Source organism: Monodon monoceros, unplaced genomic scaffold (genome assembly GCF_005190385.1).
Source record: "Monodon monoceros isolate NGI ecotype Baffin Bay Population unplaced genomic scaffold, NGI_Narwhal_1 Super_Scaffold_1, whole genome shotgun sequence".
NCBI lineage: Eukaryota > Metazoa > Chordata > Mammalia > Artiodactyla > Monodontidae > Monodon > Monodon monoceros.
In genome coordinates, this window is record NW_021703765.1 from 15,974,879 (window position 1) to 16,000,399 (window position 25,521).

The window sequence follows — 25,521 nt, forward strand, 5'->3', positions numbered from 1 at the left end:
GGCATGTGGGATCTTCCCGGACCGGGGCGCGAACCCGTGTCCCCTGCATCGGCAGGCGGACTCTCAACCACTGCGCCACCAGGGAAGCCCTGATGTGGTTCTTAATTACCTATAACCTCACTGTGAACCAGTCTCTCCACTGACCCCACACTCTACCCGTCCTGACCTCCTCTGTCCCGCGTGCACATCACATCTAATCCTGCTCTGGCAGGTCCTTCAACTGAACAGCTCTGGCTCCAGATGGCCACAGCGGTCTCCACTGTGTCATCCAGGTCTGGGATCCCAAGTCACATCTTCAGACACCACATCCTAAACCGCCACCACAGCCTCCCTTTATTACCCTCTGTCACAGCACCCTGATTTACACCCCCTCTTCACCTTCTGAAACTATCTTGCTCATTTATTTATTAACTAGTTTATTAACATCTATCACCTGTAGAATATAACCTCATGAGATCAGAGACTTGGATTCGCTTGCCACTGTATTCTTAGTGCCAAGAGCACCGCCTGACACAAAGTACCTGTACAAGTAGCCGATCAAGCCACCTGATCTACAGTAAAGTACCGAGGCCACAAAAATTCACCATCACTCAAGAAAGTCAGTTATATTCTCTAGACTATTTTCTAAATTCAGACAAAAAAAAAAAATCAGAGAACTTACCGGGACTCTAAAAATGGAACTGTCCATACACTACGTAGTTTAAATGACAGACACCACACACATCAGGAGGCAGACGTCCTGGGTCTGTGTCTTGGCTTTGTTACCTAAGAGCCATGTGGCCAAGGACAAATTCCTTAGCTCTCTGTGCCTCGGTGCCCTCATCTACAGAGTAGGGCAGTAACAGGATCTTACAGAGTTGTGACGATTAAACCAATCATCTGGGCTGGTATCAATACACAGCAAGTTCTCACAAGGGTTCCTGGCAACTTAACAAAGGTTGGCCATTGTCATCATCAACCAGTTCTACATTTTCATGTCACTTGTGAGCACTGCCGGCTCAACACTGCAGAAGGGCAGGGCGTTAAAGAATGAAAATTCACCTCCATGGACATTCTCCGGTGTGAACAAGACTGTTATCTTGCAGATAGCAACGGGATTCTTCCTGGCACTACTCAGGCTCCTGCTGGATCCTATTCCCTGGAGAAAAGCCCAGGGGAGACTCCCAGGACAGCACTGAGATGGTAGAAAGCCATCTCAAACAGGTTGATGCTAACAGTATTATCGGCCAAAACAGATGCTGCAAGCCCCTGTCCCTTTTGAATGTCCTGTGAGCATTCAAAAGAAAATCTTCTGGTTACACAGCAATTTCATCTTAAAAAGATTTGTTGCTTTCAACAGAACTGCAGTTACTTTGGCATATATGTAATGAGGTAAATAACTTTGTGGGCAAGTGGAAGGGAATGGCCTTATCAGGACCTTAGACTCAAAACAGGGATGCAACAGCTAAAACCACCCAGGCCTTAGACTGAGCCCCCCTGCCCCCCCGGCCCTTGACTGCACCACAGATCAAGGCTGAAGACCCAAGGTCTGGTCAGTCTTCTGATCACTAGGCAAGTCAACTCCCTCTCTGGGCCCAGGTGTCCTCACCCGTAGAATACAGGGAGTGGATAAATGGTCTTTAAAGTCCCTCTAAGGTCTATGCTACTGAATTCTGTACACGTGAGAGGGAACCATTACCCTGGTACCAGCTGGAATTATAAAAGGGGTGTTCATCATCTGAGTTACGTTCAAGCACAATTAAGGTGCCAAATAATACCACCACCACCCCAAAAATGTCTCACTGTAGGAAAACTGAAATTTTTTCAGTTGCCTTGAGTGGCACTTGACTAAAATAGGAGAAATTAATGTTTTTAAAATAGCTCTCTCAACCCCAGCGTGTTTCCCATAGATACAGAGATTTTGCATCTGGTAGGGGTAATGCGCTGGGACTCAAAGGGCAGGGGAGACGCAACTGACGGACGAGGCAACGGACGAGGCAAGGAAAGTTTCCGAGGCATAAAAGGCAAACACCCACCAGAAACGTCATTCTGTTGTTAATACGAGTCTTGGAGCTATTTTTGTCTCTAAGTAATTATTAAAGACAAGTCATAAAATCCGGTATGAACTTCTGGGCAATGACACAGGATTATCAGACAGATGTCAAAATGATAGTGTTCTTTAAAAAAAAAAAAATCAGTAAGAATAGGACAGGTACAGGGATTTCCCTGGTGGTCCAGTGGTTAGGACTCCACGCTTCCACTGCAGGGGCACAGGTCTGATCCCTGGTCGGGGAATTAAGATCCTGCGTGCCGCGCGGCACGGCCAAAAACAGAGTAGATCCTGAAATAGGAAAAGAAAATGCTACAAGAACAGGACAGTTACAGCTAAGTTCACTTCTGGTGCCACACTGTAAAAGAATAAAATAGAGGAGCTCAGTTTGAGTTGCACTACAGACGTCAGGCTGGTGGGACTACCTTGCTTAAAATACAGTCCCCACCTCCTCTCTCCTCCACGTGCCTCCAGCTCGTCACACTGCCCAAGTCTCCCAGGTAACAACGTATGTCATCACAGTCGCCGTGCCTCTGCTTACAGCCAAGGTGCTGTTTCACAGAGCTGGATGGAAACTTGGTATCATCTATGTGTATGCCCTCATTTTATAGGTGAGAAAAACAGAGGCCCGAAAAGGACTGCTAACTTATTAAGGTTACCAAGGCAACCTGCCCATCTCCAAGCTCGGAGTCAACTATTCCTGAGAGATCTTTTAAAGCTTGACATTTGGAGACTTCCGTGAATATGAATCTATGTTTTCTTAATTCTCAGATCTGCATAAAAGGTCAGATGACTAACCTTATTTACTCTCCCTCTTCCCTCCTCGTCTTTTACTCACTCCCATCCACACTCAATAATAAATAAAATGGAAAAAAATATTAAAGACGGGTGGCATATTTGGAATAGAAGCAAAGGAAATAGATCCCTACCATTCTAAATTCCTTGGGTCTAATTTCCTATCCTTTTTCTTCCACAAATAAAACTGGGAAAACTGGTCTGAGAGCCAAGAATGAAAGTGAATGACAAGTCAAAATTATTTTCTTTCATCTGGAAGCATCTGATAAAGCACCGAGGAATCCATGATCGAAGGGGGAAAAAGAAGTTTCTTTTCTTTCCATTATCACTCTTTACTCTTTCCTGTTTAAAGGACAAAAACCTAGCCAACACTGGCCCCCTCGGTAATCGAGGTAGTGAGGCTCCAATGCGCAGAGCGCACCCCAGCTTCACACAACCCTCCCGGCCCCGTCCCTCTGTTCCAAGTGGCCTCCTTCACTCGTCTCCCTGGCAGAACTCCAACCCGGACAGTCCCAATGCTCACAAGGGCACACAATTGTCCAGAGACCCAACAGTGGGCAGTGGGCCGAGAAGGACCCGTGGTGCCCCAGTCTGAGGTGTTCAAGTGCCCTGACCCTCTGGCTCTTCCTGGTAGGCTTCTCGGGATCAGGGACTTTATAGCTGCAAGTAAGGACAGCTTAGGAGAGCCATTCCTAAGATTTTAAGAGCATGGTTTGATACTGCAAATGCCACTTTCCACCAGCAGCTGCACCCACAGGCCTCTAGGACTGCAGCAAGGGAAGAAGGTTCTTCAGCGAACATCGGTTACTAGGTCTAAACTATGTTTTTCAAAAAGCACATCCCAAACCCACAAAGTAGGGTATTTAAATGATTAAAGATAACTTCCTAACAATCGGGAGAGGTTACATTAACTTCAGTTTTGTGGTCTTGAATCTTCTCCATCCAGTTCCTGATTTAGAAAAGAGCTTCATTCAAATGCTGCAACTTCTCAGACCAGAATCAAGGCAGAGATGACTCTTTTCTAAAGGAAGAAAGGTTCATGCTATCTTGGGGCAACAAGATAAAGCTTAAAATGCCTTGTAGTAAATAAGTGTGTATATATGTCAAGATGGAAGTGTATGCAATTAGGTATTTTGCTAATATAGATTTTAAAGATAGTAACAAAAGATTACTTCTCTTCTTTATCTTAATTTCTATGATTCCAAATCTCTGGGCCTTTTCTCTACCTAAATTAAATATTCTTGGCATATTAAATAGGTAGAACTATAGAGAAACAGCCTCAGGTAGAGGAAAAAAGCTGAATGAAAAATCACCACATAAAACTTGGTGTGGGAATCCCTCCACCCCCAGTTCCCTCCAACAGCCAGAATTATTATCTTAGGAAAAGGGCATCCAGAATCATGTATTTTTCACCTAAGCCAGAGAACTCTGGTCTCATCTCACCTGAGCCATCTAATAGGGTGCCATTTGCCACGTGTGGCTTTTTAAATATAAATTTTAATTAATTAGAATGAAATAAAATAGATAAATTCCGTTCTTCAGTCACATTAGCTACATTTCAAATGCTCGACTACCACATGTGGCTACTGTGATGGTGGCCCTGCTAAGCCACGAGTGAAGAACCTGCTTCACTGATTCTTCATCAGAGAGTAGAATTATGCCTATCAGTAAACATCTGTTAAAGGAATAAATTCTCTATCAGCAAATGGGGCTGTAAAGAATTAATTAATAACCAAATACCCAGTCCGATTTGTTAAACCTTGAGAAGGCTTGGAAGGGTGGGCAATGGCAACTTCACCACCACATGACTGCTCTCCACTACCTTCTCTCATTATTAGTAAGACCTAAGTTCTTTAATCTAAACTTCGATGACATCAAACAATACTGAATCCACAGGCCACATAGCCATGTATATATAAACTGCCTTGACAGTGGTCATATGGCTATCAAGAAAAGAGCATCCATGATTTATCCACAAAATATATTCAAATGCTAACATCTGTTTTACATGCCCACACTTGTGTTATCATACAAAATTAACTGTGCTATCTTCCCATGAGTGTCCTACACATATGATCAAATATACATATGAGAGCACCTCAAATCTTGGGACCAAAGCCATATATCCACTCAGAATATGCCAGTTGGGTTCTCCTACCACTAAGAGGATAAAGAATGCACCTTCACCTCTCCTTCTGCTCCCTTTGTGGTCCATCTTGGAGACTGCAGTGGGCTCCACAAAGCCAGTCAGTTTTAAGGAGGAGATATAGCACTCCGGTGTAAGCTCATCTGGGGACAGACTGAAAACTGGGAGGCTCCACTTCTCAACCGGCTCAGCTCCTGTGAAAGTCCTCAGTCCTCTCTGGTCTCTCCCTCTTCCACTCTTTTTTGTGTGTGTGTGGTACGCGGGCCTCTCACTGTTGCGGCCTCTCCCGTTGCGGAGCACAGGCTCCGGACGCGCAGGCTCAGCGGCCGTGGCTCACGGGCTCAGCCGCTCCGCGGCATGTGGGATCTTCCCGGACCGGGGCAAGAACCTGTGTCCCCTGCATCGGCAGGCGGACTCTTAACCACTGCGCCACCAGGGAAGCCCTCCCTCTTCCACTCTTTAACCGGCTGGCTTCTATTCCAGCCTGGAGCCTTGGCACCGCTTCCTTCTCTGAAAGCTCACTCTTGCCTCCACCGAAATCCAAAGGTAAAATGTTCCCTCTGCTGATGTGGTCTCTGAAGAGGAACACTCTTCTGTTCTCTGGGAGTTCCACTCAACCTTTCAAAACCAATCTGCACTCAAGGGACTGTTGGAGCAAGTTGTTTAAAAATTTCACCCATACCTCTTAGAGTTAATACATAATTTGCCTTGACTGTGATGTGGTTTTCATGTTGTGGAAAAGGGAGGTTGGGGACACCCATGAAAGAACTGGCCAACCAGCCAACACTGCCGAAAAATGTGAGGCGGTTACAGCTTCAACCTGAACAGCACGAAGAGAAGACCCACTGATGTAGAAATACGTGAACAGTCTTCCTGCACAAAGGCTGAGACATCCATACGCTATCCATGTGACTTTAAAAATATTCCGATCTTTTGGAAGGGAAGGCGCTTGAAACCTTTCTTCCTTAACAGCTCCCCTGAGTAAGCAAGAACACAGTGCTTGCCATCGTGTTCCTTCCCAACAGAGCTTCACAGCTTCCTGGGTGAGACACAGTCTTTCTTGGTCTTTAACAGCCAATAGCTAGAGTTTCAACACAGCAGGAGGCTCACACTAGGTGGTTTGAGTTCTTTTAGTGTATAGGCTACTTATACTATTTGCTCACATGAAGCGTTTAAAAACATAATAAAATGCCCTTGGAAGGCAGAAATGTGTGACTTATCCTCTCTCAGGTGCTACTCTAGGCACTTCGTGCTGTCCCGGGGAAGGAGGGCCGGGAGGTGGAGCACGAGACCATCTACCTCTCACCAAGGAGGTCTTGGACCCCCATCCTATCGATACTGGAACGTGCGAGAGTCACCTTTAAGCTCAGTTAATGTCAACAGCCCCAACTGTTTTGCTGCTCGTCTGAGTGGAGAGGAATGGTAGCAACGCCACACATGCTAACCCAGTACAACTTCTGAAGCCAGAGTGGGTGTTTCCGGCTGACAAGTTCACTCAGTACCAAGAGCATCTTTTCTTTTGTCTCTGTGCCGACTGAGAAAGGCCATGGAAACATTAGCTTGTATAGATGTAGCCCAAGAGAAACAGCAGGTACCATTCCAGACAAAGGGAACAGGCGTTTGATTAGACCCAAGAGGCGAACTTGAAAGCAGGGACATTCCAGTGACAAGGAGGAGGGGTCTGACAGAAGCAGGTAGCTGACAAAGGAAGACAAACTAAGGAGCAGACGAGAAAGCAGCCAGTGGCGCTGCCAGGCATCCGTGGATGGCTCAGATGCACTTGATTTTTACAGTTAAGCTATCTCCTATCCCCTTGAAAGGACCACCTTCTAGAAAGGGCCAGGGCCAGGGTACACACGCTTCTCCACTGTGTTGAGGAAATGCCGCCCTGAAAATACACCCAAACTGCAGACGGTTAGAAACTGCTGCTCAGAGCACGCGCTGTCAAGCAGGTGACCGTTCTTACCGGGAGATGACTAAGGGGTATGTCCACCTGTCCCAGGAAGTCGTCTCGTGTCTGTTGAGAAGAGAGAAAAGAATTAATGTTTCCGTCTATTTGCTGAGTGTCAGCATTCTTAAAAGTGTTTCTTTACAAATAGAAAAAGGTCCAGGGCCTGACATGGGAGAGCAGGGGGGATGGGGTGAAGGCAGAGACCCAGGTGAGGCACAGACAGCCGTCGCCTCGGAGACCAGTGAGCCCAAGGCCTCACACACCTGACCTTGAGCTGCCTGAGACTCTGCAGGGCATCTACCACCCAACCCATTGGAGACAAATCCTCTCTCGGACCTGGGGAGCATGTGATCGGTCAGGGAAGGGACACCTGGGACCCCGGAGGGTTTGGGGGCACAGCTTGCCCAGTTTAAAGAGAAGATGGTAAAGAAATGTTGGGACCATTTTCACGAATATTTATTAAGTGCTATAAACAAAAGAGCTCCTTGAGAGCTGAGAGTCTTGGGAAAGAGTCCAGTTATTAATATACCTTATACATTACTTATTAAAAAATGGCACTGAACTTTCAGTCTAGTAAGTACACTGCTTCAGAATCCAAGATCACGCGTGAGCTACTGGTTACATTTTTGGACACACTGTGCTTCTTCCCCTCTCCATCTCCCACACAGACCTCGATGAAATGCACGTGGAGAAGCTCACAGGTGCCCTTTCAGACTCTGGGAAGCACCGGAAGTCATAACTCAGGGTCAGGGGTCCCTGGTCTAGACCACGGGGTGTCCAGTAGGTCACGCTGACACAATGTCCTGCTGTAGGAGGGCTTGTGTCAGAGCCTCTGATGCTTAGATGACCTGCGATGTGAACCAGAAGGAACACGACGACTTCTGTTACCCGTAAAAACACGCAGTTGCTTCTACCACATTCAAAATGCCTATTATAGCTGGAAAGTTCTTCAGACATATCAGACGTGTCCTACCGCTAGCCTGGGGAAAAGCCCAAGAGACAATCCTGACCTCCTCACTCCGGATCCTGGGCTCTTGTTTTCACTCCTTACTGGTTTCCTATGAAATTTTCTAATTTATAAAACACGCTTTTGAAGCACACTTGAAAACATTCTCTTCTTGCATTTGAAAAGGAGCAGCAGATAAACGTGAACAAAATTTACTGAAATGATCTGCTCCACGCTTAGGATTTCCTTTTATGTGATTAACTAGAAAACGATCTGTGTCCTCTAAACAATACATGAAGGATAATGAAAAATCAGTTACTACCGGCTGAGCGCGCACAAAGCAGGAGAAGAGCCCCCATCCTTCTGACAAGACTCCGCTTTCTTGTATTTTCTCAGCTACGTCTGCCTCAGCCCACCATGGATACCTCACCGAGCATATGGCCGTCAGGTGCCGATGCTGTATGTCTTAACAAGCAGCGGTCAGCACAAGGCCCAGAAAGTGGACATCTTCACTGTCCAAAGAATTAGGGAGCGGTCCCATTCTGAATTTGTCTGATTTAACTGTAAAGCCAGTGTAAATGTCAGTTAATTCCACGATCAAAAACACAGAAATGGGGACTTCCCTGGTAGCGCAGTGGTTAAGAATCCGCCTCCTAATGCAGGGGACACGGGCTCGAGCCCTGGTCCAGGAAGATCCCACATGCCGCGGAGCAACTAAGCCCGTGCGCCACAACTCCTGAGCCTGAGCTCTAGAGCCCACATGCTGCAACTACTGAAGCCCGCGTGTCTAGAGGCTGTGCTCTGCAACGAGAGAAGCCACCGCAATGAGAAGCCCGCGCACCACAACGAAGAGCAGCCCCCGCTCACCGCAGCTAGAGAAAGCCCGCGTGCAACAACGAAGACTCAACACAGCCAAAAAAAAAAAAAAGAAAAAAAAGAAAAAAAACCCACACACACAGAAATGTCTGATTCCTGACCATAAATTGTGTGTCCACCTAATGAGAGTAGTGAGGTCCTACCACTTGTCCCCTCTCCCCTCCTGCTACTGGTACTGATGCTGTGAAGGAACAGGACACGGGGATGCAACCACCAGAAGAAGACAGTCTTACCTGAAGCTCCGTTTCATAATCTGCTTTGTTTGAATAGCTATCTATCGATCGTTAACCTAAGTGCATTTTAACCAAAATTCACAAAACATCCATGTGCCCGTGTTGTTTTGCTTGGGAGATGTTAGAGTTCTAAACCCATCAGATGAGTTCACCATCTGAACCAAGAGACAGGCACCTGCTTCTCAGGGCTACAGTAGCAAAGCAAGTGCTGTGGCAAGGCCTCATCTAATCCTCACGGCAGCTGTAGTAGGTGGGCACCATTATTATACCCATTTTACAGATGGGGAACCTAGAGACCAGAGAGGTTCCTAGCTGGGTAGACTGGTTCCAGAGTCTGGGCTCTTAACTAATACACTGTCCCCATCCCAATAATGGGCAGGAAAGCGTGGCTGTGTACCAGCTTTGGGCTTCTCATCGGGATGCTGGCTCTCAACAGTGTGGATGAGAAGGGACTCTGATGAGAGCACAGTTTATGAGACTTCGGGGAAGGGGGTTCTGCTAAAACGCTCATCTGGGATGTTATCCTTAACACAACCTCCTGTTCTGAAGTTTACGGGATCCCAGTGGTACTCACTGCAAAGCTAGGCGGCTTCACTTGTACCTTAACAAGTTTTCTCATTACATTGAAACAACAATTCCTAAAACAGACGAAGACGGAGGAACCTCACCCTTAAAGTAAACAGAAGGCTCTTATTTTCTGGTTTACATCAAGGGCGACTGTAATAAAATCATTTTAAAAATAAAATAGGGATCAAGTGTATAGAGCAGCACATGGTCAAGAGGTGCTGGCTTAAAGAAGTGATTCGCCAGTCAGTGGAACATGTTGGTGAGATCTAGGTTTCAAAACATCCCACTGTTGCCAAAAGCACAGACATTTCAGGCGATGTCAAATATTTAGGTTAGTGACACTACACCAACGTTAAATGTGCCTTCAATACCACAGAGGAGATCTAGGAGGGACCAGAGGGCCTACTAGTGGCCTTTGCACCAAAATGAGAAGCTGGAGTATTTCAAGGCCACCTGGCTGTGCTGATATGGCAGGATCCCTACCTGCGGGCCCTGGAGAGCCAAGGTTTGAGGCCCTCAGAGCACCGTTAGGTCATCACTGCCACAGGATGACACCTTGCACCAATTTTATAAAAATACATTAATCAAGTCACTTAAATAATTTCCATTACAAAATTATTTCCATCAGGCATGTTAACCCTAAGAGCTTACAAAACACCAAATTAGTTTCAACTCACACAGTACGTACTGGCATTTCTTGTGCTTATTTTTAAGTGGTAACTGTTGTCAATTTCAACCTCAATTACCTGTCACACTATCCTAGAGGCTGAAAATGTGCAGGTTAGCAACACAATTATAAATGTTCCCTTCTGACAAGCCATCAAATATTTTCCCAACATAATGACAATGCAAAATGGAGCCCTTGAAATGTGTCACATAAGGTGAAACAAAAATCTATATTCCATTACTGGAAAAGTGAAATAAATATACCAAACAGTCTCTCTCTTAGAGTGTGTGTTCCAAATGACGATTAACTACATTCAAGACCACTCCTCCGAAGGAAAGGGACAAGTGTGTGCCCTTGAGAGGCCATGGAGAGGTATGTGAGAGGTATGTGTGAATATCACCGGACCCCAACGCCTGGGGATGATCACAATAGCTCCAGTGAAACCCTAACACAGCCCTCGGGCATTTCTCATTGTGCGCACCGGGCCAGAGATGCCAGCACTGAAGTGGACACCAGGCTTAGCTGTCCTCACGAAATAAACGAGAGGCAATTTCTCAAAGAACACATCCATTCAAGAAACACCACAGACTTTTGATCTTTAGGTTAGAATTCCACTCGAAGGATATGATCTGAATCTTACTACGTACTGATGACCACAGAGGTCACTGTGCAAGAGCTAGGCTAGGACTCTGTGCATTTCACATCGAAGCTGCAGGGGAGGAGGGGGACTATGTGGGGAGGACATCACCAGAAGTAAGGGGTGCTGGCACGTAAAGCTGGGGTCGTGAAGGCTCTTTAGGAAAGGTATATCAGAAAGGACGGGCGATTCTTGGAAGGTAAAATGACCCGTGTGTAATATAGGAGCTATACATTAAAGCAGCGCTTTTTAAACTGTGAGTTGCAATCCCACTAGTAGTTCACAAGAAGCATTAAAACAAACTAGATATAATGGAATAAAAAATATTAGAGCCTCACATGAAATGTAAGTAAGTACTGTTTCGAGGAATTTCTTTCAATTACATACACAGGTGAGTGCGTGTACTAAGTTGTGATGTCAAATTAATTTCTTTTTGCGCGTCACCATCATGAGTTTAAAAGCCACTTAACTCCAGCAAATGATAACCATCCAGTGCTACCCATGTCCTAGAAAGCATTAAGGAGCAACTTCCAAGAAAATTATATTGAGAATTTCTCAAGACAAATGGAAGAGAAGTACCAGAGGCATTAGAACGTAACCCACAGAAAAAGAATTTAAGAGTAAGGACATGGAATGATTACATCTTCATGTATTACAAATCAAGGTAAATCTCCCAACTCTAAACAGAGAGACAGAAGAATAACCTTTGTTTTGCTGCTAAACCAGTAAATGCTTCTTCCTTGCGAGGCACGCAGCCCACACTCGGGCACCAGCACCGACCAGACAGGGGAAACGGGTTCTATTTTTAGAGTGACTTTGGAAGCATGCACTCTGAATTATCTAAATAATGAATGGCTTGAGAAACTTTTGCAAAAGCTTTTAGACAAAATGTTATAAATATAGTGACTCTTCAACAGTCTACTGTCTGGAGAGTCACCTGGGTGTCGAGATGCACTTAGTTTTAGGTGCTGTCTCATTCCTCAAGAGAGCACGAAGGCAGCTTTACCATCCCTCCGACAGCAGAGCTGCTGCGGTTCAGGAGGAGAGCATGAGTTTGGCCTCCACCCACACCACGCATCGCATAATCTAATGTCTTACCACCTGGTGCCTCTGGCTTTTCAAGGTGAGCTGTTTCAAAACACAATGTCAAAGTTACCTTAATGAAACAGCCAAGTGGAATTCCACTAAAAATAAAGAAAAAGGTCCAGTGATGACATCCTCTGAACGCACACGCTCTTACCAAAATCCACTTGGTAAGCGCCAGAACACAAAACCCAAACGAAATTCAGATACTTTTTTTGCAAAACACAAAGAGCTTGCACTCCGCCAGCCTCTCTGCCATTTCATTTAGAGGTTAGGGCTGAAACCTCCCATTCACTGAAACGGAATAAGGTGTGTCCTGGAGACACCGGCTGTTATTTCTAACAACAAATAAGACCTCCCTGTCAACAAGATGTCAGAGCAAACTCAAAGGACAGTTACAGGCTCTGTAAAATCACGCTGGGTAGGCGGGCGGAATGAAACCATGCTGGCTGGATGTGTGATCATGAAGGCCTCTATTTTAAGGGACACTCTGCTTGAAATACAGAAGGGGTAGACAGAGCAGAGAACCGTCCTGCTGGCAAAGGCTACGGTAGCTCGGCAGTAGCCGCCAGGCTTTAACCAGGAGCATAACTAGACCAGTTCAAACTGGGCTGTGAGAAGCCAGCGCTCTTCAGGTTCCAGGGGAGTCCCCACTGCTCCAGGTGTCCTGCTACCACATCAGGGATGAGGTGCGCTCGACGCCACCTCCTCCCTCCGGGCACAGTCCAGACCTCTCTCCCCTCCAAATGTAAGCATCTTCCATCAACTGAGGGCCAATCAATATGCAAATTATTACTAAACGTGTCTTACATTCTTATTTTTGTGCTAAGTCTTTGAAATCTGGTGTGTGCTTCTCGCCTACAGCACACCTCGCTTTGGACCACCTGCATTTCAAGTGCTGGATAGCCACAGGTGGTGGGTATCTCTGTACAGACACTGACCATGACTGCCACATCTCAGAGGCATGAACAGAATGCTGCAGGGATACAGCGGGGGAAGTGACTAATTCTGTCCAGGGTCAAGGGCAGGCATGACTTTACGAAGGATGAAGTCTTCATGCAGGGTCATTTCTTCTCTGGAGAAGTTTTACGATCAATTTTTCTGCAAGCAATTTTAAGGATAGATTAAATGTATAAAGAACAAAAGAAAGGAAAGATACCTCTAGATTCTGTTGTTTATCTGTGAACTCAGCTACCAATAAATAGACTTTAATAATCTGAATGAAATGATCCACACCAGACACGTTTAGTAACCAAAGCAGGGTAAAAGAATGATCGAAGGATGGGGAAAAGGGCACCTAGGGACACCATGGGTTCAAAGTCATTTTTATAGTTTGATTTCATTAACAGGTTTACTGCTAAAAGCTCTTCCTCACACTTCAAGGCATTTGAGACTAGCAGCCCATCTCCTTGTCTCGCTGGACAGTAGTTTGGGTGTGCGGAATATCGTCCTCAAGCAAAAACAGATCATGTGTAACATAAATGCAGTATGGTATCATTCTTGGAATTTTAATGAGTGATGACTCCGAGCTACAAGAGGTACTAGAGGTACTGGAGCTACAAGAGGACGCTGACTGACTTTTCAGAGGAGCTTTGGCATCCCAGGTAGGTCCTGATAAGTCTTTTTCTGCAATGGCTGTGTTTTGGCTGAAACCACATCTCTGGCCAATGGCCTCTATCAAAGTTTGCTGGGGGGAGAGCTCCATCCAGCCATACTCTGGTAAGAACCTCAAGACCGCAAAGAATAATAAGCTTACGAGCAGCTCACCAATCGTGTCTCAGAAACCTGTTATTAGCAGGTTAAGAAACTTGCCCAGGGTCACTGAGTTAGTGAACAGCCGCCAGAATGAGAACGCAGGCAGGCTGGCTCCAGGGTCCATGCTGTCAGCACCACAGAGTAACGTCACACTCCACGGACTTCAAAACGAACATTAACAGGCTCCCCCTACCCCCAGAAGACTCTGATGTGCTGCTGGCCCCAACTCCACATCCCCTCAGGTGACACTCGCCAGATACAGTTCTTGCAATCTGTAAACTCCCATGGAACATAATCTCAGCACTGTCTGTCCTGTGCATATTCTTACATGTGTCCTTCTTTCCTTACCTGTATATTAATACAAAAACGAAATGAGTGAAGTATACGTTTGAAAGAGAAATGAAATGGAGCTAAAGACTTCTTATTCTTTGATTAATCCCCTCCCCCTGCCCCAATATCTTTTAAAGCTGAGCTCTTCAAACTGCAGCAGGCAGACCTCGGAGGATAAACAAAGACTTTCCAGGGAACTTGGGCATGCGAAGTTTTAAAGAAATCATTTTCTAGACCCCTCCGTAGGTCCTCTTCCCTAAGCTCGATGTGCCTGAGAACAGAGTCTGTCTTCTGCTCCCTCGCCTTTCCTAAATCACAACCCCCTTCTCCCACTTTCCAGAGAAAGGCGTACTTCTCACCCTTCCTAATCTCACCACGGTGTAGTTTTCTGGGTACACTTTGAAAAGGCACAGCTCCCGAGCTGAGGGGACACGAGACAGACTCTTACTTCCCCTGGACGACAGGCTCTGGAATGACAATGTCTTGCATATTTACCATCCATCCAACTAATTTTGTTATTTATTTGATTTAAAAAATGAAGTCAGATTTTTAAATGACAGGAAATAAGCCTGATATGGCTGACGTGTTTTTAGCAATAAGGACTGATTTGGTTTAATTCAATTTCATGGCAGATATTTTCCATAAAATGAGCTGTATCTGCGATCACAAGACAAAAAAGAACCAAAATACTGGATATGTTATGAAATATATTTAAAGCACACATAAAATACTCAATACATTAAAAATTACATCTTTTGCAACTATTGGACTAATGACTTATCAAGTTACTGATAAATTATAGATGTCATCTTAAAAAAATGTGTGAGAAATGGTTCTTCAAAATTCTTTATAAGGTTTACTGAGCAGAGACGTTTGGACACCAGAGTTTAAAGCACACAATCGATCATCAAGTCAGGTCATTAACTGGGTTGTTATTAAAAAGTTTCCCTCAAAACTCATTAAATATTTAAAGCTTCCTCCACCAGGGGACAGGGCTGCAGCCATGAAACGGAAAGGCTTCTCCTTTCCACAGACTACACTGGTGAGAAAAACAGCCTGGAGAGGAAGCCTTCAAAGCTTTGTGAAAAATTAAGCAAATGGTTCCATGCACCTTCAGATTACACCGTTTAAAATAAGGAATTTGAAGGACGAGGAGGAATGTCAGTTTCAGATTCCAGCAGGTGCAAATCTAAGAGCAGCAGCGCGTGGGTCCTCTTCCACTCCAGCACCTGCGAAGGACACCCTGGGAAACAATGGCCCAACACCTCCTCCTTCTCGGCTCTTTAGGACAGATCAACATCCACGGGTACCTGAGCGCAATTCTTCTGAACAGAAGCAGCAGGACTCAAGTGTGGAGGTAACCAGGGGCTCCTGGCCTGGCTGGACGTTACGATCTCCTGGGAAGCTCTCAAAGCGCTGCTATACCCAGGCCTCACCTGAGACAATTAAATTTCTGGTAGAGAGGCCCAGACCCAGGTGTGTTTTAGAAGCTCTCCAGCTCATGCTTATCTGAGGCCCGGGTTGACAACCAGTGAGTAAACCCTCTCGGTTTTCCTTCTTCACGAAAGAGCAACTGTGACTACCTGTTAAACTGGTAGAATTACACTGATTAGCAAACTAATATTAAATCGCAGCCTCTAAAGGTATAAAAGAGTTCGTGTTCCCTGCGTCCCAACCCCAGAGCTCCCCTCCTTTGTGCCTCTACTGTCCTCCCAGAGGAGAACTAGCTGGACCCATTTACACGTGTTGGTAAAAATAACTGCCCGGGCCCGGAATGTGGATGAGATGGGGGAGGGGGACGATTTCTGGCCACCCCTGTTTGGAACCCTAGCCCTCTGGCCTGATAGGGCTGAGATATTAATAGGAATGAGACTCACAGGTGCACAGACAAAGCACAGAGATTTCACTGGTCATGGCCAAGGGCTATCTGCTTGCCATTCTAATACCAGGGCTAAAAAGACAAATCCCATTTCAAAATAGAATCAGAGAATGTGGTCTTTAGGAGGGACCTCAAAAGTCATTCAGTGCAAAATATCTGAGACTCCTCTCTCTGTCCATCCTTCAAGTGGGTGCTCACCCCGCCTAGTTTTAAGCACCATCAGTGATGGGGAGCTCACTACCTACTGGGTCGGGAGAAAGGGTATAGGCTTTGGACGCATATACGCCTAGTTTAAAAGTCCCATGTCTATCTAGAAACAGCTGAATAGCTAGAGGTAAGTTTCTTAATCACCACCAAAGGTTGATCATCTCATCTGTAAAACGGGGATAGAAACAACTTTATTTTGCACAGTCACTGGGTATTAAATGGGACAATTGGATTCAATAAGCATAATTCCTAACCCAGGGCTTTTTACCTTCAGCACCACTGGCATTTGGGGCTAGATAATACTTTGTTGCAGGGGACCATCTATGCTACGCATTAGAGGGTTTTAGAAACATCCGGCTTTTATCCACAACATGCAAAAGCAACCCCTGCCCCTCAGTTATGATAACCAAAAATAGCTCCAAATACTGTCAGATGTCTTGTGGGGGGGGGGGGGTCGTGGGTGGGACGAAACTGCCCCCAGTTGAGAACCGCTGTCCTAATCCACTTCCCCCCCCCCATACTCCGTAAGGCGTTCATGGCATCTTTGGGCAATTCTGTAAGAATGTTCTCGTGATCTGGTGTTCGTTTTTCTTTAACTCCCACCCCCCGAAGCACCAGGGAAGAAGGAAGCGTAAGTTAAGTTTCTGTACCTCGAAAGTGGCAAAGCTGAGACCTGAACAAGAGTCCCCCTGACTGCAGCACTTAACATTTGTTTCTACAATACCACGTTCTCTTAGGGGCTAGCTAATCTCTCACAGGGGGATGTGAGTGGCTTAATCGCTCATTTGAAGAAAGTTCCGTCCTTACCAGTTCTAGCTGGTTTCCCTCTCCCCCTCCCCCCACCCCGCGAGCAAAGCTTCATGCACTGGACTATTTCCTAATTAATGTGTAAAACAGAGAGTGGGACAGAGTTCACCAGATGGCTGCCAGGAAAATCCCTGAGAAGCTGAGACTGGTGGCTGAGCTCCTTCTCCGAGTGAGCTGTGTTTAAGATCAACAGCAAGAGCTATGCAGTTATCAGGAAGGAACTGAAGCTCTGGGCCAAAAGCGTTTCCAGAACAAGGAACCGCGCTGTAAAGAGCTATAACTGAAAGCAGACGGTTGGGCTGGCGTCCAAGCCAGGAAGGCCCAGGAACATGGGAGAGAGAATGTGCGCGTACTTTAGATAAAAATCACAGGGGAGAAAAATGCCCCCAATACTCCCTTCCATGTCACATCAAAAGTCTTGAACAATCAAACCAACGAAGACGGAAGTTAGCATCACGGGCACCAAACCTTAAGTCTTCAACTGATGTCTCGAAACACAAGGCAAACCTGGGAGAAGAAAGCTGTGACTTTTTCTGAGAATCACGGGGCACTAACACTCAAATGCCCACATGCGGTGCAAGAAGTGGTCGAATATCCATGTTATTTGTAAACCCCACTAGCACTGGAACCAGGATGAGGCTAGCGAGGCCCCGAGAGCAGAGTTGCTCATGCTGGTTTAAGTGCTTACTTAAATGCTAAACCCCAGATGCCTCTCTTGCTCCCCCTTAGTCCTTGCCCTGAAACCCACCTTTGTTGCCATGTATGCCCTGCACCAATGACTCAAAGGAAGGGGAGGTACCGCCTTTGAGAAGCACACGGCCTAGATGCACGGGTTCTAAATTACAGGCATGGACGTGAAGTGCGCCAGGGAAAAGAATCCCAGAGGTCGGCCCCTTGGGTGCTAGTCCTGGCTCAGGAACCAACTAGCTGCATGACCTTGGGCACTAAGCCTTCCCTGCACCAGGTTCCTCATCTGGAAAATGGGGCAATGACCACCTGTACTTCCTGTTTCATAAACCATCACACGCCTCCAACGTCAGTGTGTGTGGAAGACTTGTGCAAGCTACTGTGGATGTGATTAAGCTGCCCTATTAATGAATACTTTGAGAGTTGAGAAATGGGAGGAGTCGGGAGGATCCCTGCCGATAACCAGCCAACTGTAAAGCACACGGCAACTTTTAGAAACTCGATGGTTCAATCAGTCTGGTCGTCCATCAGAAAACTTCTTGTATTGCCAAGAGCTCAGCACAGACAGTCTGAGAAACCCTGTTCCATCCTGAGGGCAACCCACATGAAAGAGCCTTAAAAATGAACTGAACTGTTGTAAAGTTAATTATCCCTTAAAGAATAAATACATGAAAATGGAATGTAATGTCAAGGACTGAAGGAAGACTAAATAAGCATAAAAAGGTTAGTCTAAGCTTCGAAACGACTTCTTTCTTTTTTTTTAAAGATGATCTGCAGTGAGGCTATTCAACAACTTTTAAGAAGCTACACAAAAGAATCCATTTATGTATATGTTGGTTGTGCGGAACATGAAAGCTATAATCCTAAAGAAAACTGTATCATAAATAGTGATCCCAAGGCTAGACTACAAAGGCTCAGGACATCTATGAAGTGACCGGAGCGTGAAGCAGCACTCACCGGGGGGCTTCAATTACCCTCTGCCTCCACCCTGAGCTTCTCGGCTAACATCCCTCACTAGCTGGGGCGACACGGGGCCAGGATGAGCCCCTATCGACATCATCCCACTGTCACCCCTCCAACTTGCACACTGGTGGGCACTTCGTAAGTCACCTGCAGGGAATGGCAGGGCGTGGGGGCAGTGACTCTGACAGCAGAGGTGAGTCACCTCCGGAGCTGGGTTTGGGGCCAGGGCAACGTTCTAGGTCATCCTAAATGTTAATGAGAACTCTGCATTACCCTCCATCATATTTCCATGGCTTATTTTAATAGGAGTTAAAATTTCCCTACAAAAATCTTTAAGTAAAACTAAGGTCATTACTTTACCTTGGGATGTGCAGGTACCAGCTTGAAAAAGCATAGGCTGCATCAGTGACTGCAGGGACCCAGGCAGAACTGGGGAGCACTGCTCTCTCTCTGACCTCGAGCGAGCTACTTAGCTACTGGAGTTGTGAAAACAATACATGCAAAACTGGCACCAGACACTGAATAAAGGAGATGCCTGACAAGTAAATTAAACCGCTGTTATTCTACAGTATACTTCCTTTCCCAGAAAGAAAACCAGGAAGTCACAAATTGGAGACTGCCTTTATGAGCTGGTCTATGTGTTCATAGCCATAAACTGTACAGAGGTCTAAACAAAAAAGGCACATAAAAATATAATTACATTCCCATGTAATTCTTAACCTTCTCATTGATCAGAGCATCCGACTGCATCAAAATTAAACTTCTAGTGACCACCTTCCTGGGCCAAACATTAATTACTGGAACACTGAAGTGGGTGTCAATCTACAGCAATGGCCCCGGGAATCTGAACGCTCTCAGGTAAACAGATATAAGGTAAACACTTAAATGAGCTTTAAACTGTCATTCTTTTTTATTTTTTTAATGAATGAATGAATGAATTTTTGGCTGCGTTGGGTCTTCGTTGCCGCACGCGGGCTTTCTCTAGTTGTGGCGAGCGGGGGCTAACTCTTTGTTGCGGTGCACGGGCTTCTCATTGCGGTGGCTCCTCTTGTTGCGGAGCTCGGGCTCTAGGCGCACGGGCTTCAGCAGTTGCGGCACGTGGGCTCAGCAGTTGTGGCTCGCGGGTTCTAGAGAGCAGGCTCAGTAGTTGTGGCGCATGGGCTTAGTTGCTCCGCGGCATGTGGGATCTTCCCAGATCAGGGCTCGAACCCGTGTTCCCTGCATTGGCAGGTGGATTCTTAACCACTGCGCCACCAGGGGATTCCCCAACTTGTCATTATTTTATCTATCTTCTTACTTGAGTTTTTCTCCATACTTCAAAGGAAAAAGTATTGAAGGAGTTACCTGGGGCCCTAACTCATCATGGATCTAAGGAGAATTCTTAGATTTCTATGCCTTATTATCTCCATTATAAACTACAGTAATTCTAAGGCTCTTTATGTGTGTACAAGTCCCAGAACTTAACAAGATAAACTTACTGTACCAGTCTGTCTTGTCCTTAGTGACAATTTTGGATAAAATATTAACTTGAAAGTTTCTATAGTAATCTGTAAATCAAGCAATATGCACCTACTTTCAATTTAGAAACTGACAGAAAAACCTAGAACAGTAGAGAGAGTGGCACATGGCGCAAACCCTGCCCACTGGAACCTCACACTGCATCATGGTGGAGCCCCTCCCACCCAGCAGAGCCCAAAATACACTGGAATTCGATCGTGTTTATTACACTGAGTGGAGCAGGGGCTGTTTTGACTACCATGTCCAAAGAAACTACAAGCATGACTTCTTCCACAGACCGAATTCTTTTCTTCTCCTTCTGGCATGACTCTGAGGACCAGACACCCGTGCACGGCAGCACCGAGAGAGGGTGGCAGTGGCTCTGTCTCTGACTTTCACTCTACTCCCAGCCCTGCACCTTATTTTGATGGTGACTTGATGCAGTTACTTAATCTAAGCCTCAGTTTCCTCATCTGCAAAGTGGGGATGATAATAGCAACACTGAGAGGCGGTGTGCGAACCAGCAGTAACTTTCATACGGAGAGGACCCAGAGAGTGTTAGCTGCATCAGGACCAACAGACGGACGGGGGTATTAAACCCGAAAATATTTTTTCAGGTACAAAGCGCAGCAAAAACTTATTTTAAGCTGGGGGTAGTAACCCTCCCGAATGTGTGCATGACACAATTCCTTTGAAGCTGTAAAGCAACAACAACGGTTAGCACACATGGGACACTCACTCTGTGCCCAGCACATTCTAAGTGCTTCACGTAACTCACCTCCCTCAATCCTCCCGACAAGCACATTACGGACACGCAGACTAAAGCATGGAAAGGCTAAGTAATCTGTCCAAGGTCAGACAGCTGGTAAGTAGCTCAGCCCAGATCTGAACTCTCACCCAACACGTACAGTCTCTGAAGAGTCACGCAGGCTTAGCTGCCTGTATTCACAGTATAATCCCCAATTCTTATGTCCTTTGTTTTCTTGCTGGATAAAAAAGTCTTCTTACCCAGGCGCTAGCTCATCTTTGCCTGTTCCTTCAGGAGCCCGTGGGACATGTGGCAGGTCATTAAGGGACCCACTTAATTACATTTTGAGAATAAATTACGAAGTTGAGCCTTACTTTGGATGCCATTCTGAGAAAAACTGAGAAGAGTTACAACTATGACTCTTAAAATCGTATAAACGCCAGAGAGTCTTTTCTAAGCTCTCCACCACCCTCATCCCAATTCATCTCCAAGAAGGGCCAGTGGAGGCAAGGAGACTGCTTTTCTAAGCAATGTTATTTATGAAATACGTATAACCTAATTATAACTGTTTCAGACCCTGTCTGTTAAAAGCTGTCCACGTTTTCTCTACCCACCCAGAGAAAACAATCTCGGGCGTTTCAAAGCCACAGTAATGGAGACTAGCTTTACAGTTAAATTTTCAAAAAGAAAACAAAATATATCCAATTTATACAAAGGCACTGGAAAATGTTTTTGATTCACTAGTACATATTGCGTTTTTCTTTTTAGGCATCAATGTGTCAAAAAAAAAATCTTGGTATCTTGCAGTCAAGAAATCTAACAGCTTTTCATATCAGTCTATGCCTCTCTCCCTGCAAAGGGGACAAAAAATGGTAACTGAACAAAGGCACTGAAGTGGCACCTTCCCCAGTCGCTTATCATGCAGGGTGCACACGCTGCGTGAACCATCAGCGCCTCTGTGTGGGAGGAATCTTTTTATTCTGAAAATTCAGGTAAGAACTTTAATAAAATAGGATGATCAACTCCAGAACGACTTTGTTCAAAACAGACCAAACTGTGCCCAGCCACATGCTTTCTTCAACCTGATCACGCACGGGCGGGGGGGGGGGGGCATGTATGCATGTGCGCACACACGCATTTTAGAAGCAAAAGTACATGCACACCTTCCAGAGACTTGATTAAAGATAATGTTTAGAAGACAACTGTCATGGCTATCCAATCTGCAATCATGGTACGAATCACTCTTAGACAAAGGCTGCAATGGAACCATTTACTTATTTAATTTTGATTTTTACTGGAAGGAACATGCTACGTTGCAATTCAAGAAGCCCGGGGAACAAAAATACGGGGAGACGTTGTCATATAAAATGTAATTTAGGGACTTCCCTGGCGGTCCAGTGGTTAAGACTTCACCTTCCAATGCAGGGGGTATGTGTTCGATCCCTGGTCAGGGAGCTAAGATCCCACATGCTTTGCAGTCAAAAAACCAAACACATAAACAACAGAAGCAATACTGTAACAAATTCAATAAAGACTTTAAAATGGTCCACATCGAACAAAGTCAAAAAAAACCAAAGTAATTCAGAAGCCTGGTTGACATCCAAGGTGAAACGGTATCCCAAGAAATGTTCCATTTGTCATCACGTGCCCGTTGGAAGGGACCAGGTGGGGCAGGGTTTGATTACTCAGGGCAGTGCGCTAATCAGAACCAGTAAACTCGCCCAGGAAAGGAAAAAAGGGGAGAGAGATGGAAAAGACAGACTTTAAGGACATGTTTTAAGCACTTCATATGCACTATCTCATTTAATCATCCTAATAACCCTGAGGGAGGTACCATCATTAGCCCCGTTTTGAAGATGTGAGACCTGTGCTTTAGAAAAGTTCAGTGACCTGCTCATACCATCTGGTCCACTAAGCAGGGCCAGGATCCAGGTAGTGATGGACCCAGGATTCAAACTCGGGCTTGGCTCATCTCTCCATGTTTTGTCTCTGTGGATCTAGTTAAGATAACCAGGGTCCCAGAGATAAACTCAACAGCAGATAGCCCTGGACTCTTATCAAAATCATGAATTACAACTCAGAGACATGCAGCTTCTCTTAAAACATATATACAGAAAAGATAATCACTTTTCTTTTTAAAGGGATATTATCATAGTTTTCACCAAGATATGTGACATTCATGTAGACAGACTGAGCTAGGGCAAATTCCAATTACCCCAAATGACAGTACATGATACTGTAACAGATTGATTCTACTGTAAAGTTAAGTTTCCTAGATTTTATTCTTCTGTATCACTGATTCACAGAAGTGATTCTATTTGAGTTTGCTGGCACAGAGGCATTACCTTCAAGAATCTGAACTGCTATTTTATTGGAGAAAGAGACACTGAAGCCTAGATAATGGCACCATCAAAGTACAACAGGAAAGAATAAGACACCCAGGAAGGCACACTTGCAGGAGGCAGCTCTTGGGAAAAGACCTGGAGACAGCAGAAAACAATGCAACGGGGAATGGTCAAGTGGTGAGTTGGACGTGATCATTTAAATCTCTCCCAGGTCTAATGTTCCAGCACACAGAGCCATCCATGCCAAGCACACAGGCTCAGGGCTAGAACAACCACTGTTGGTACCACTTCCTGGCTCTCTGGATCTAACCTTTTTCTTATGACTCATTTTACACGTACGTCTTCCCTTCCAGCAAAACCACAAGCAGCCTCAGGACAGACACAGTCTTATACATCTTTGTATCTATCTCCCACTGTGCCTAGGAACAGCAACAACACATAGTACGTTCTCAATAACTGCCTGATTTAACTTCAAGAGTAAAACGACCCCTGCAGGATAGAATCTGAATCCTTTGGCTTTCTCTGTAAACTGTCCCAGGTGTTGAAAATGGGGTGTAGTAGTCTGAGTAATGGCTTACAAAGATATCAGGTCCTAAATTCCTGGAACTTGTAAATGTCAGCTTATCTAAAAAATGATCTTTGCGGATATGACTAAGTTAAGGGTCCTGCGATGGGCAGATTATCCTGGATTATCCAGGCAGGCACTAAATGGAATTACAAGTGTCCTTATAGGAGAAGTACAGAGGGAGACTGAAGACAGAAGAGGAGGTGGCAATGTGACCTTGGAGGCAGAGACTGGAGTGATGTGGCCACAACTTAAGGGATGCCACGTCCACCAGAAGCTGGACGTGGTAAAGGACTGATTCTCTCCTCGAGCCTCTGGAGGAACACAGACCTGCTGACATCTTGATTTTAGTCCAGTGATTCCGATTCTGAACTTCCGGCCTCCAGAATTGTGAGAGAATTCATCTCTGCGTTTTTAGGCTAAGTCTGCAAGTAAGTTGTTACGGCAGCCACAGGAAACTCATACATGGGCAAAGACCAGTCCAAAAACCTGTTTTAGGAGAAGACAACCGGAGGGCTAGGAGGATGCCTCACCCTTGGACCGACAGGGATGTTTTCTGTGAAACTAGCAGAGACTGAATTGCCAGGGGAATCCTGTTTGAACCCAAAGAACCTCCTGACCAACAGCCCTGTGAGGTTCCATTCAAACCTTTATCCTGGGCACCACCAGAAATAAAAATGCTATTCATGGGCCAAACTCAGATTCCATGAGAGCGATCAGGGGACCACCGAAGGTTGCCCCCCAACATTATTTTACAACTGACTCATTAATCGGGTTGAGATGCACACACATTTCCCCTGCCCTGCCCAATGCTTCCGGTCTGTGCTCACACACCAGGAGGTGCTTTCTTCCTGGAAACACGAAGACGACACAGGCAGAAAGGAAATACCTTCCTTTTCCAAACCCCTTCAAAGTCTGCTTAAAACAACTATTTCCCCCCATAAAACCTAAAGGATTCTGAAGAGAATCTCTACTACCTGCCAGTAATTTCCTGTCTCAACATCCAAAATCCTCCTCCATTTTTATGCGCCTGCCCTGAGAGCCCAGGCACAGCTTGGCTGATTGTACATCTATTTACACACACGTCTGCTGCAATCGTCTTTCTTCACAGTGTTATACAAAAGCGCGATGCAAAATGCTGTAATATCCCTCACTATTCTGAGTTCATTAAACTGTGGTTTCTGAGGCCACACGATTAAGTGAGATATTTAAAATACCTGAAGTACTTCAATTTTATTTGAACTACGGTTTCTTTTAAAATAAAGCTCCACTGGCCATCCGAATGCTTGAAGGTTTTGTTGTGGCTGCTTTTACTGTTGTAGTTTTAATGCTATTTAATAATTAGTTTAAAACGGAAGACAAGTACACAGTGTGAAACCTCTCAACTGCTTTTACCTCCGACCTCAAAAGTTGAAAGGAAGAATGGAAGCTGGTCGGGCAGTTTAATCCAATGTCTCGCGATGAGAATAAACCTAAGAAAGTCCAGCACTTGTGGCACAGAAAGCGCGTGGGGCGGCTGCTAGTTTTTGACAGAGCAACCGTTTCTGTTCATTTCAGAACTGCCGTATTTTTATTTAGCCACTTGCTAAGAAATCTGTGTCAACAGCTGCTTGGTTGAAAATAAAAGACTATCAACTATACTTCCATTTCTTGAAAAAAGCAGGGAGATAAAAAAAATTCAAGAGGTTGAATTTGGAGCCATTCAGTGAAAGTGCTTTCCCCCCCCCCAATCCCAGATGCAACTTGTTCTTAAAAAAAGGTGAAACCAAAATGAACCCACGTCAAACCAAATTCAACAGGCTTGGTAA

The 25,521-nt window shown here is 45.4% G+C and overlaps 1 protein-coding gene across 12 annotated transcripts in view; it reads right to left on the bottom strand.

Annotated features, from left to right (window-relative positions):
- The window catches only part of NEDD4L (NEDD4 like E3 ubiquitin protein ligase), a 342,431-nt gene that overhangs the window by 79,777 nt on the left and 237,133 nt on the right, over positions 1–25,521 (bottom strand). For 11 of the 12 annotated variants that reach the window (XM_029220856.1, XM_029220866.1, XM_029220881.1 and 8 more), the window contains one exon: positions 6,937–6,987. In XM_029220856.1, the coding sequence (XP_029076689.1) occupies positions 6,937–6,987 (51 nt within the window). Of the gene's footprint in view, positions 1–6,936; positions 6,988–20,041; positions 20,047–25,521 lie in introns of those variants that run through there. The other variant, XM_029220944.1, reaches the window with a different exon arrangement.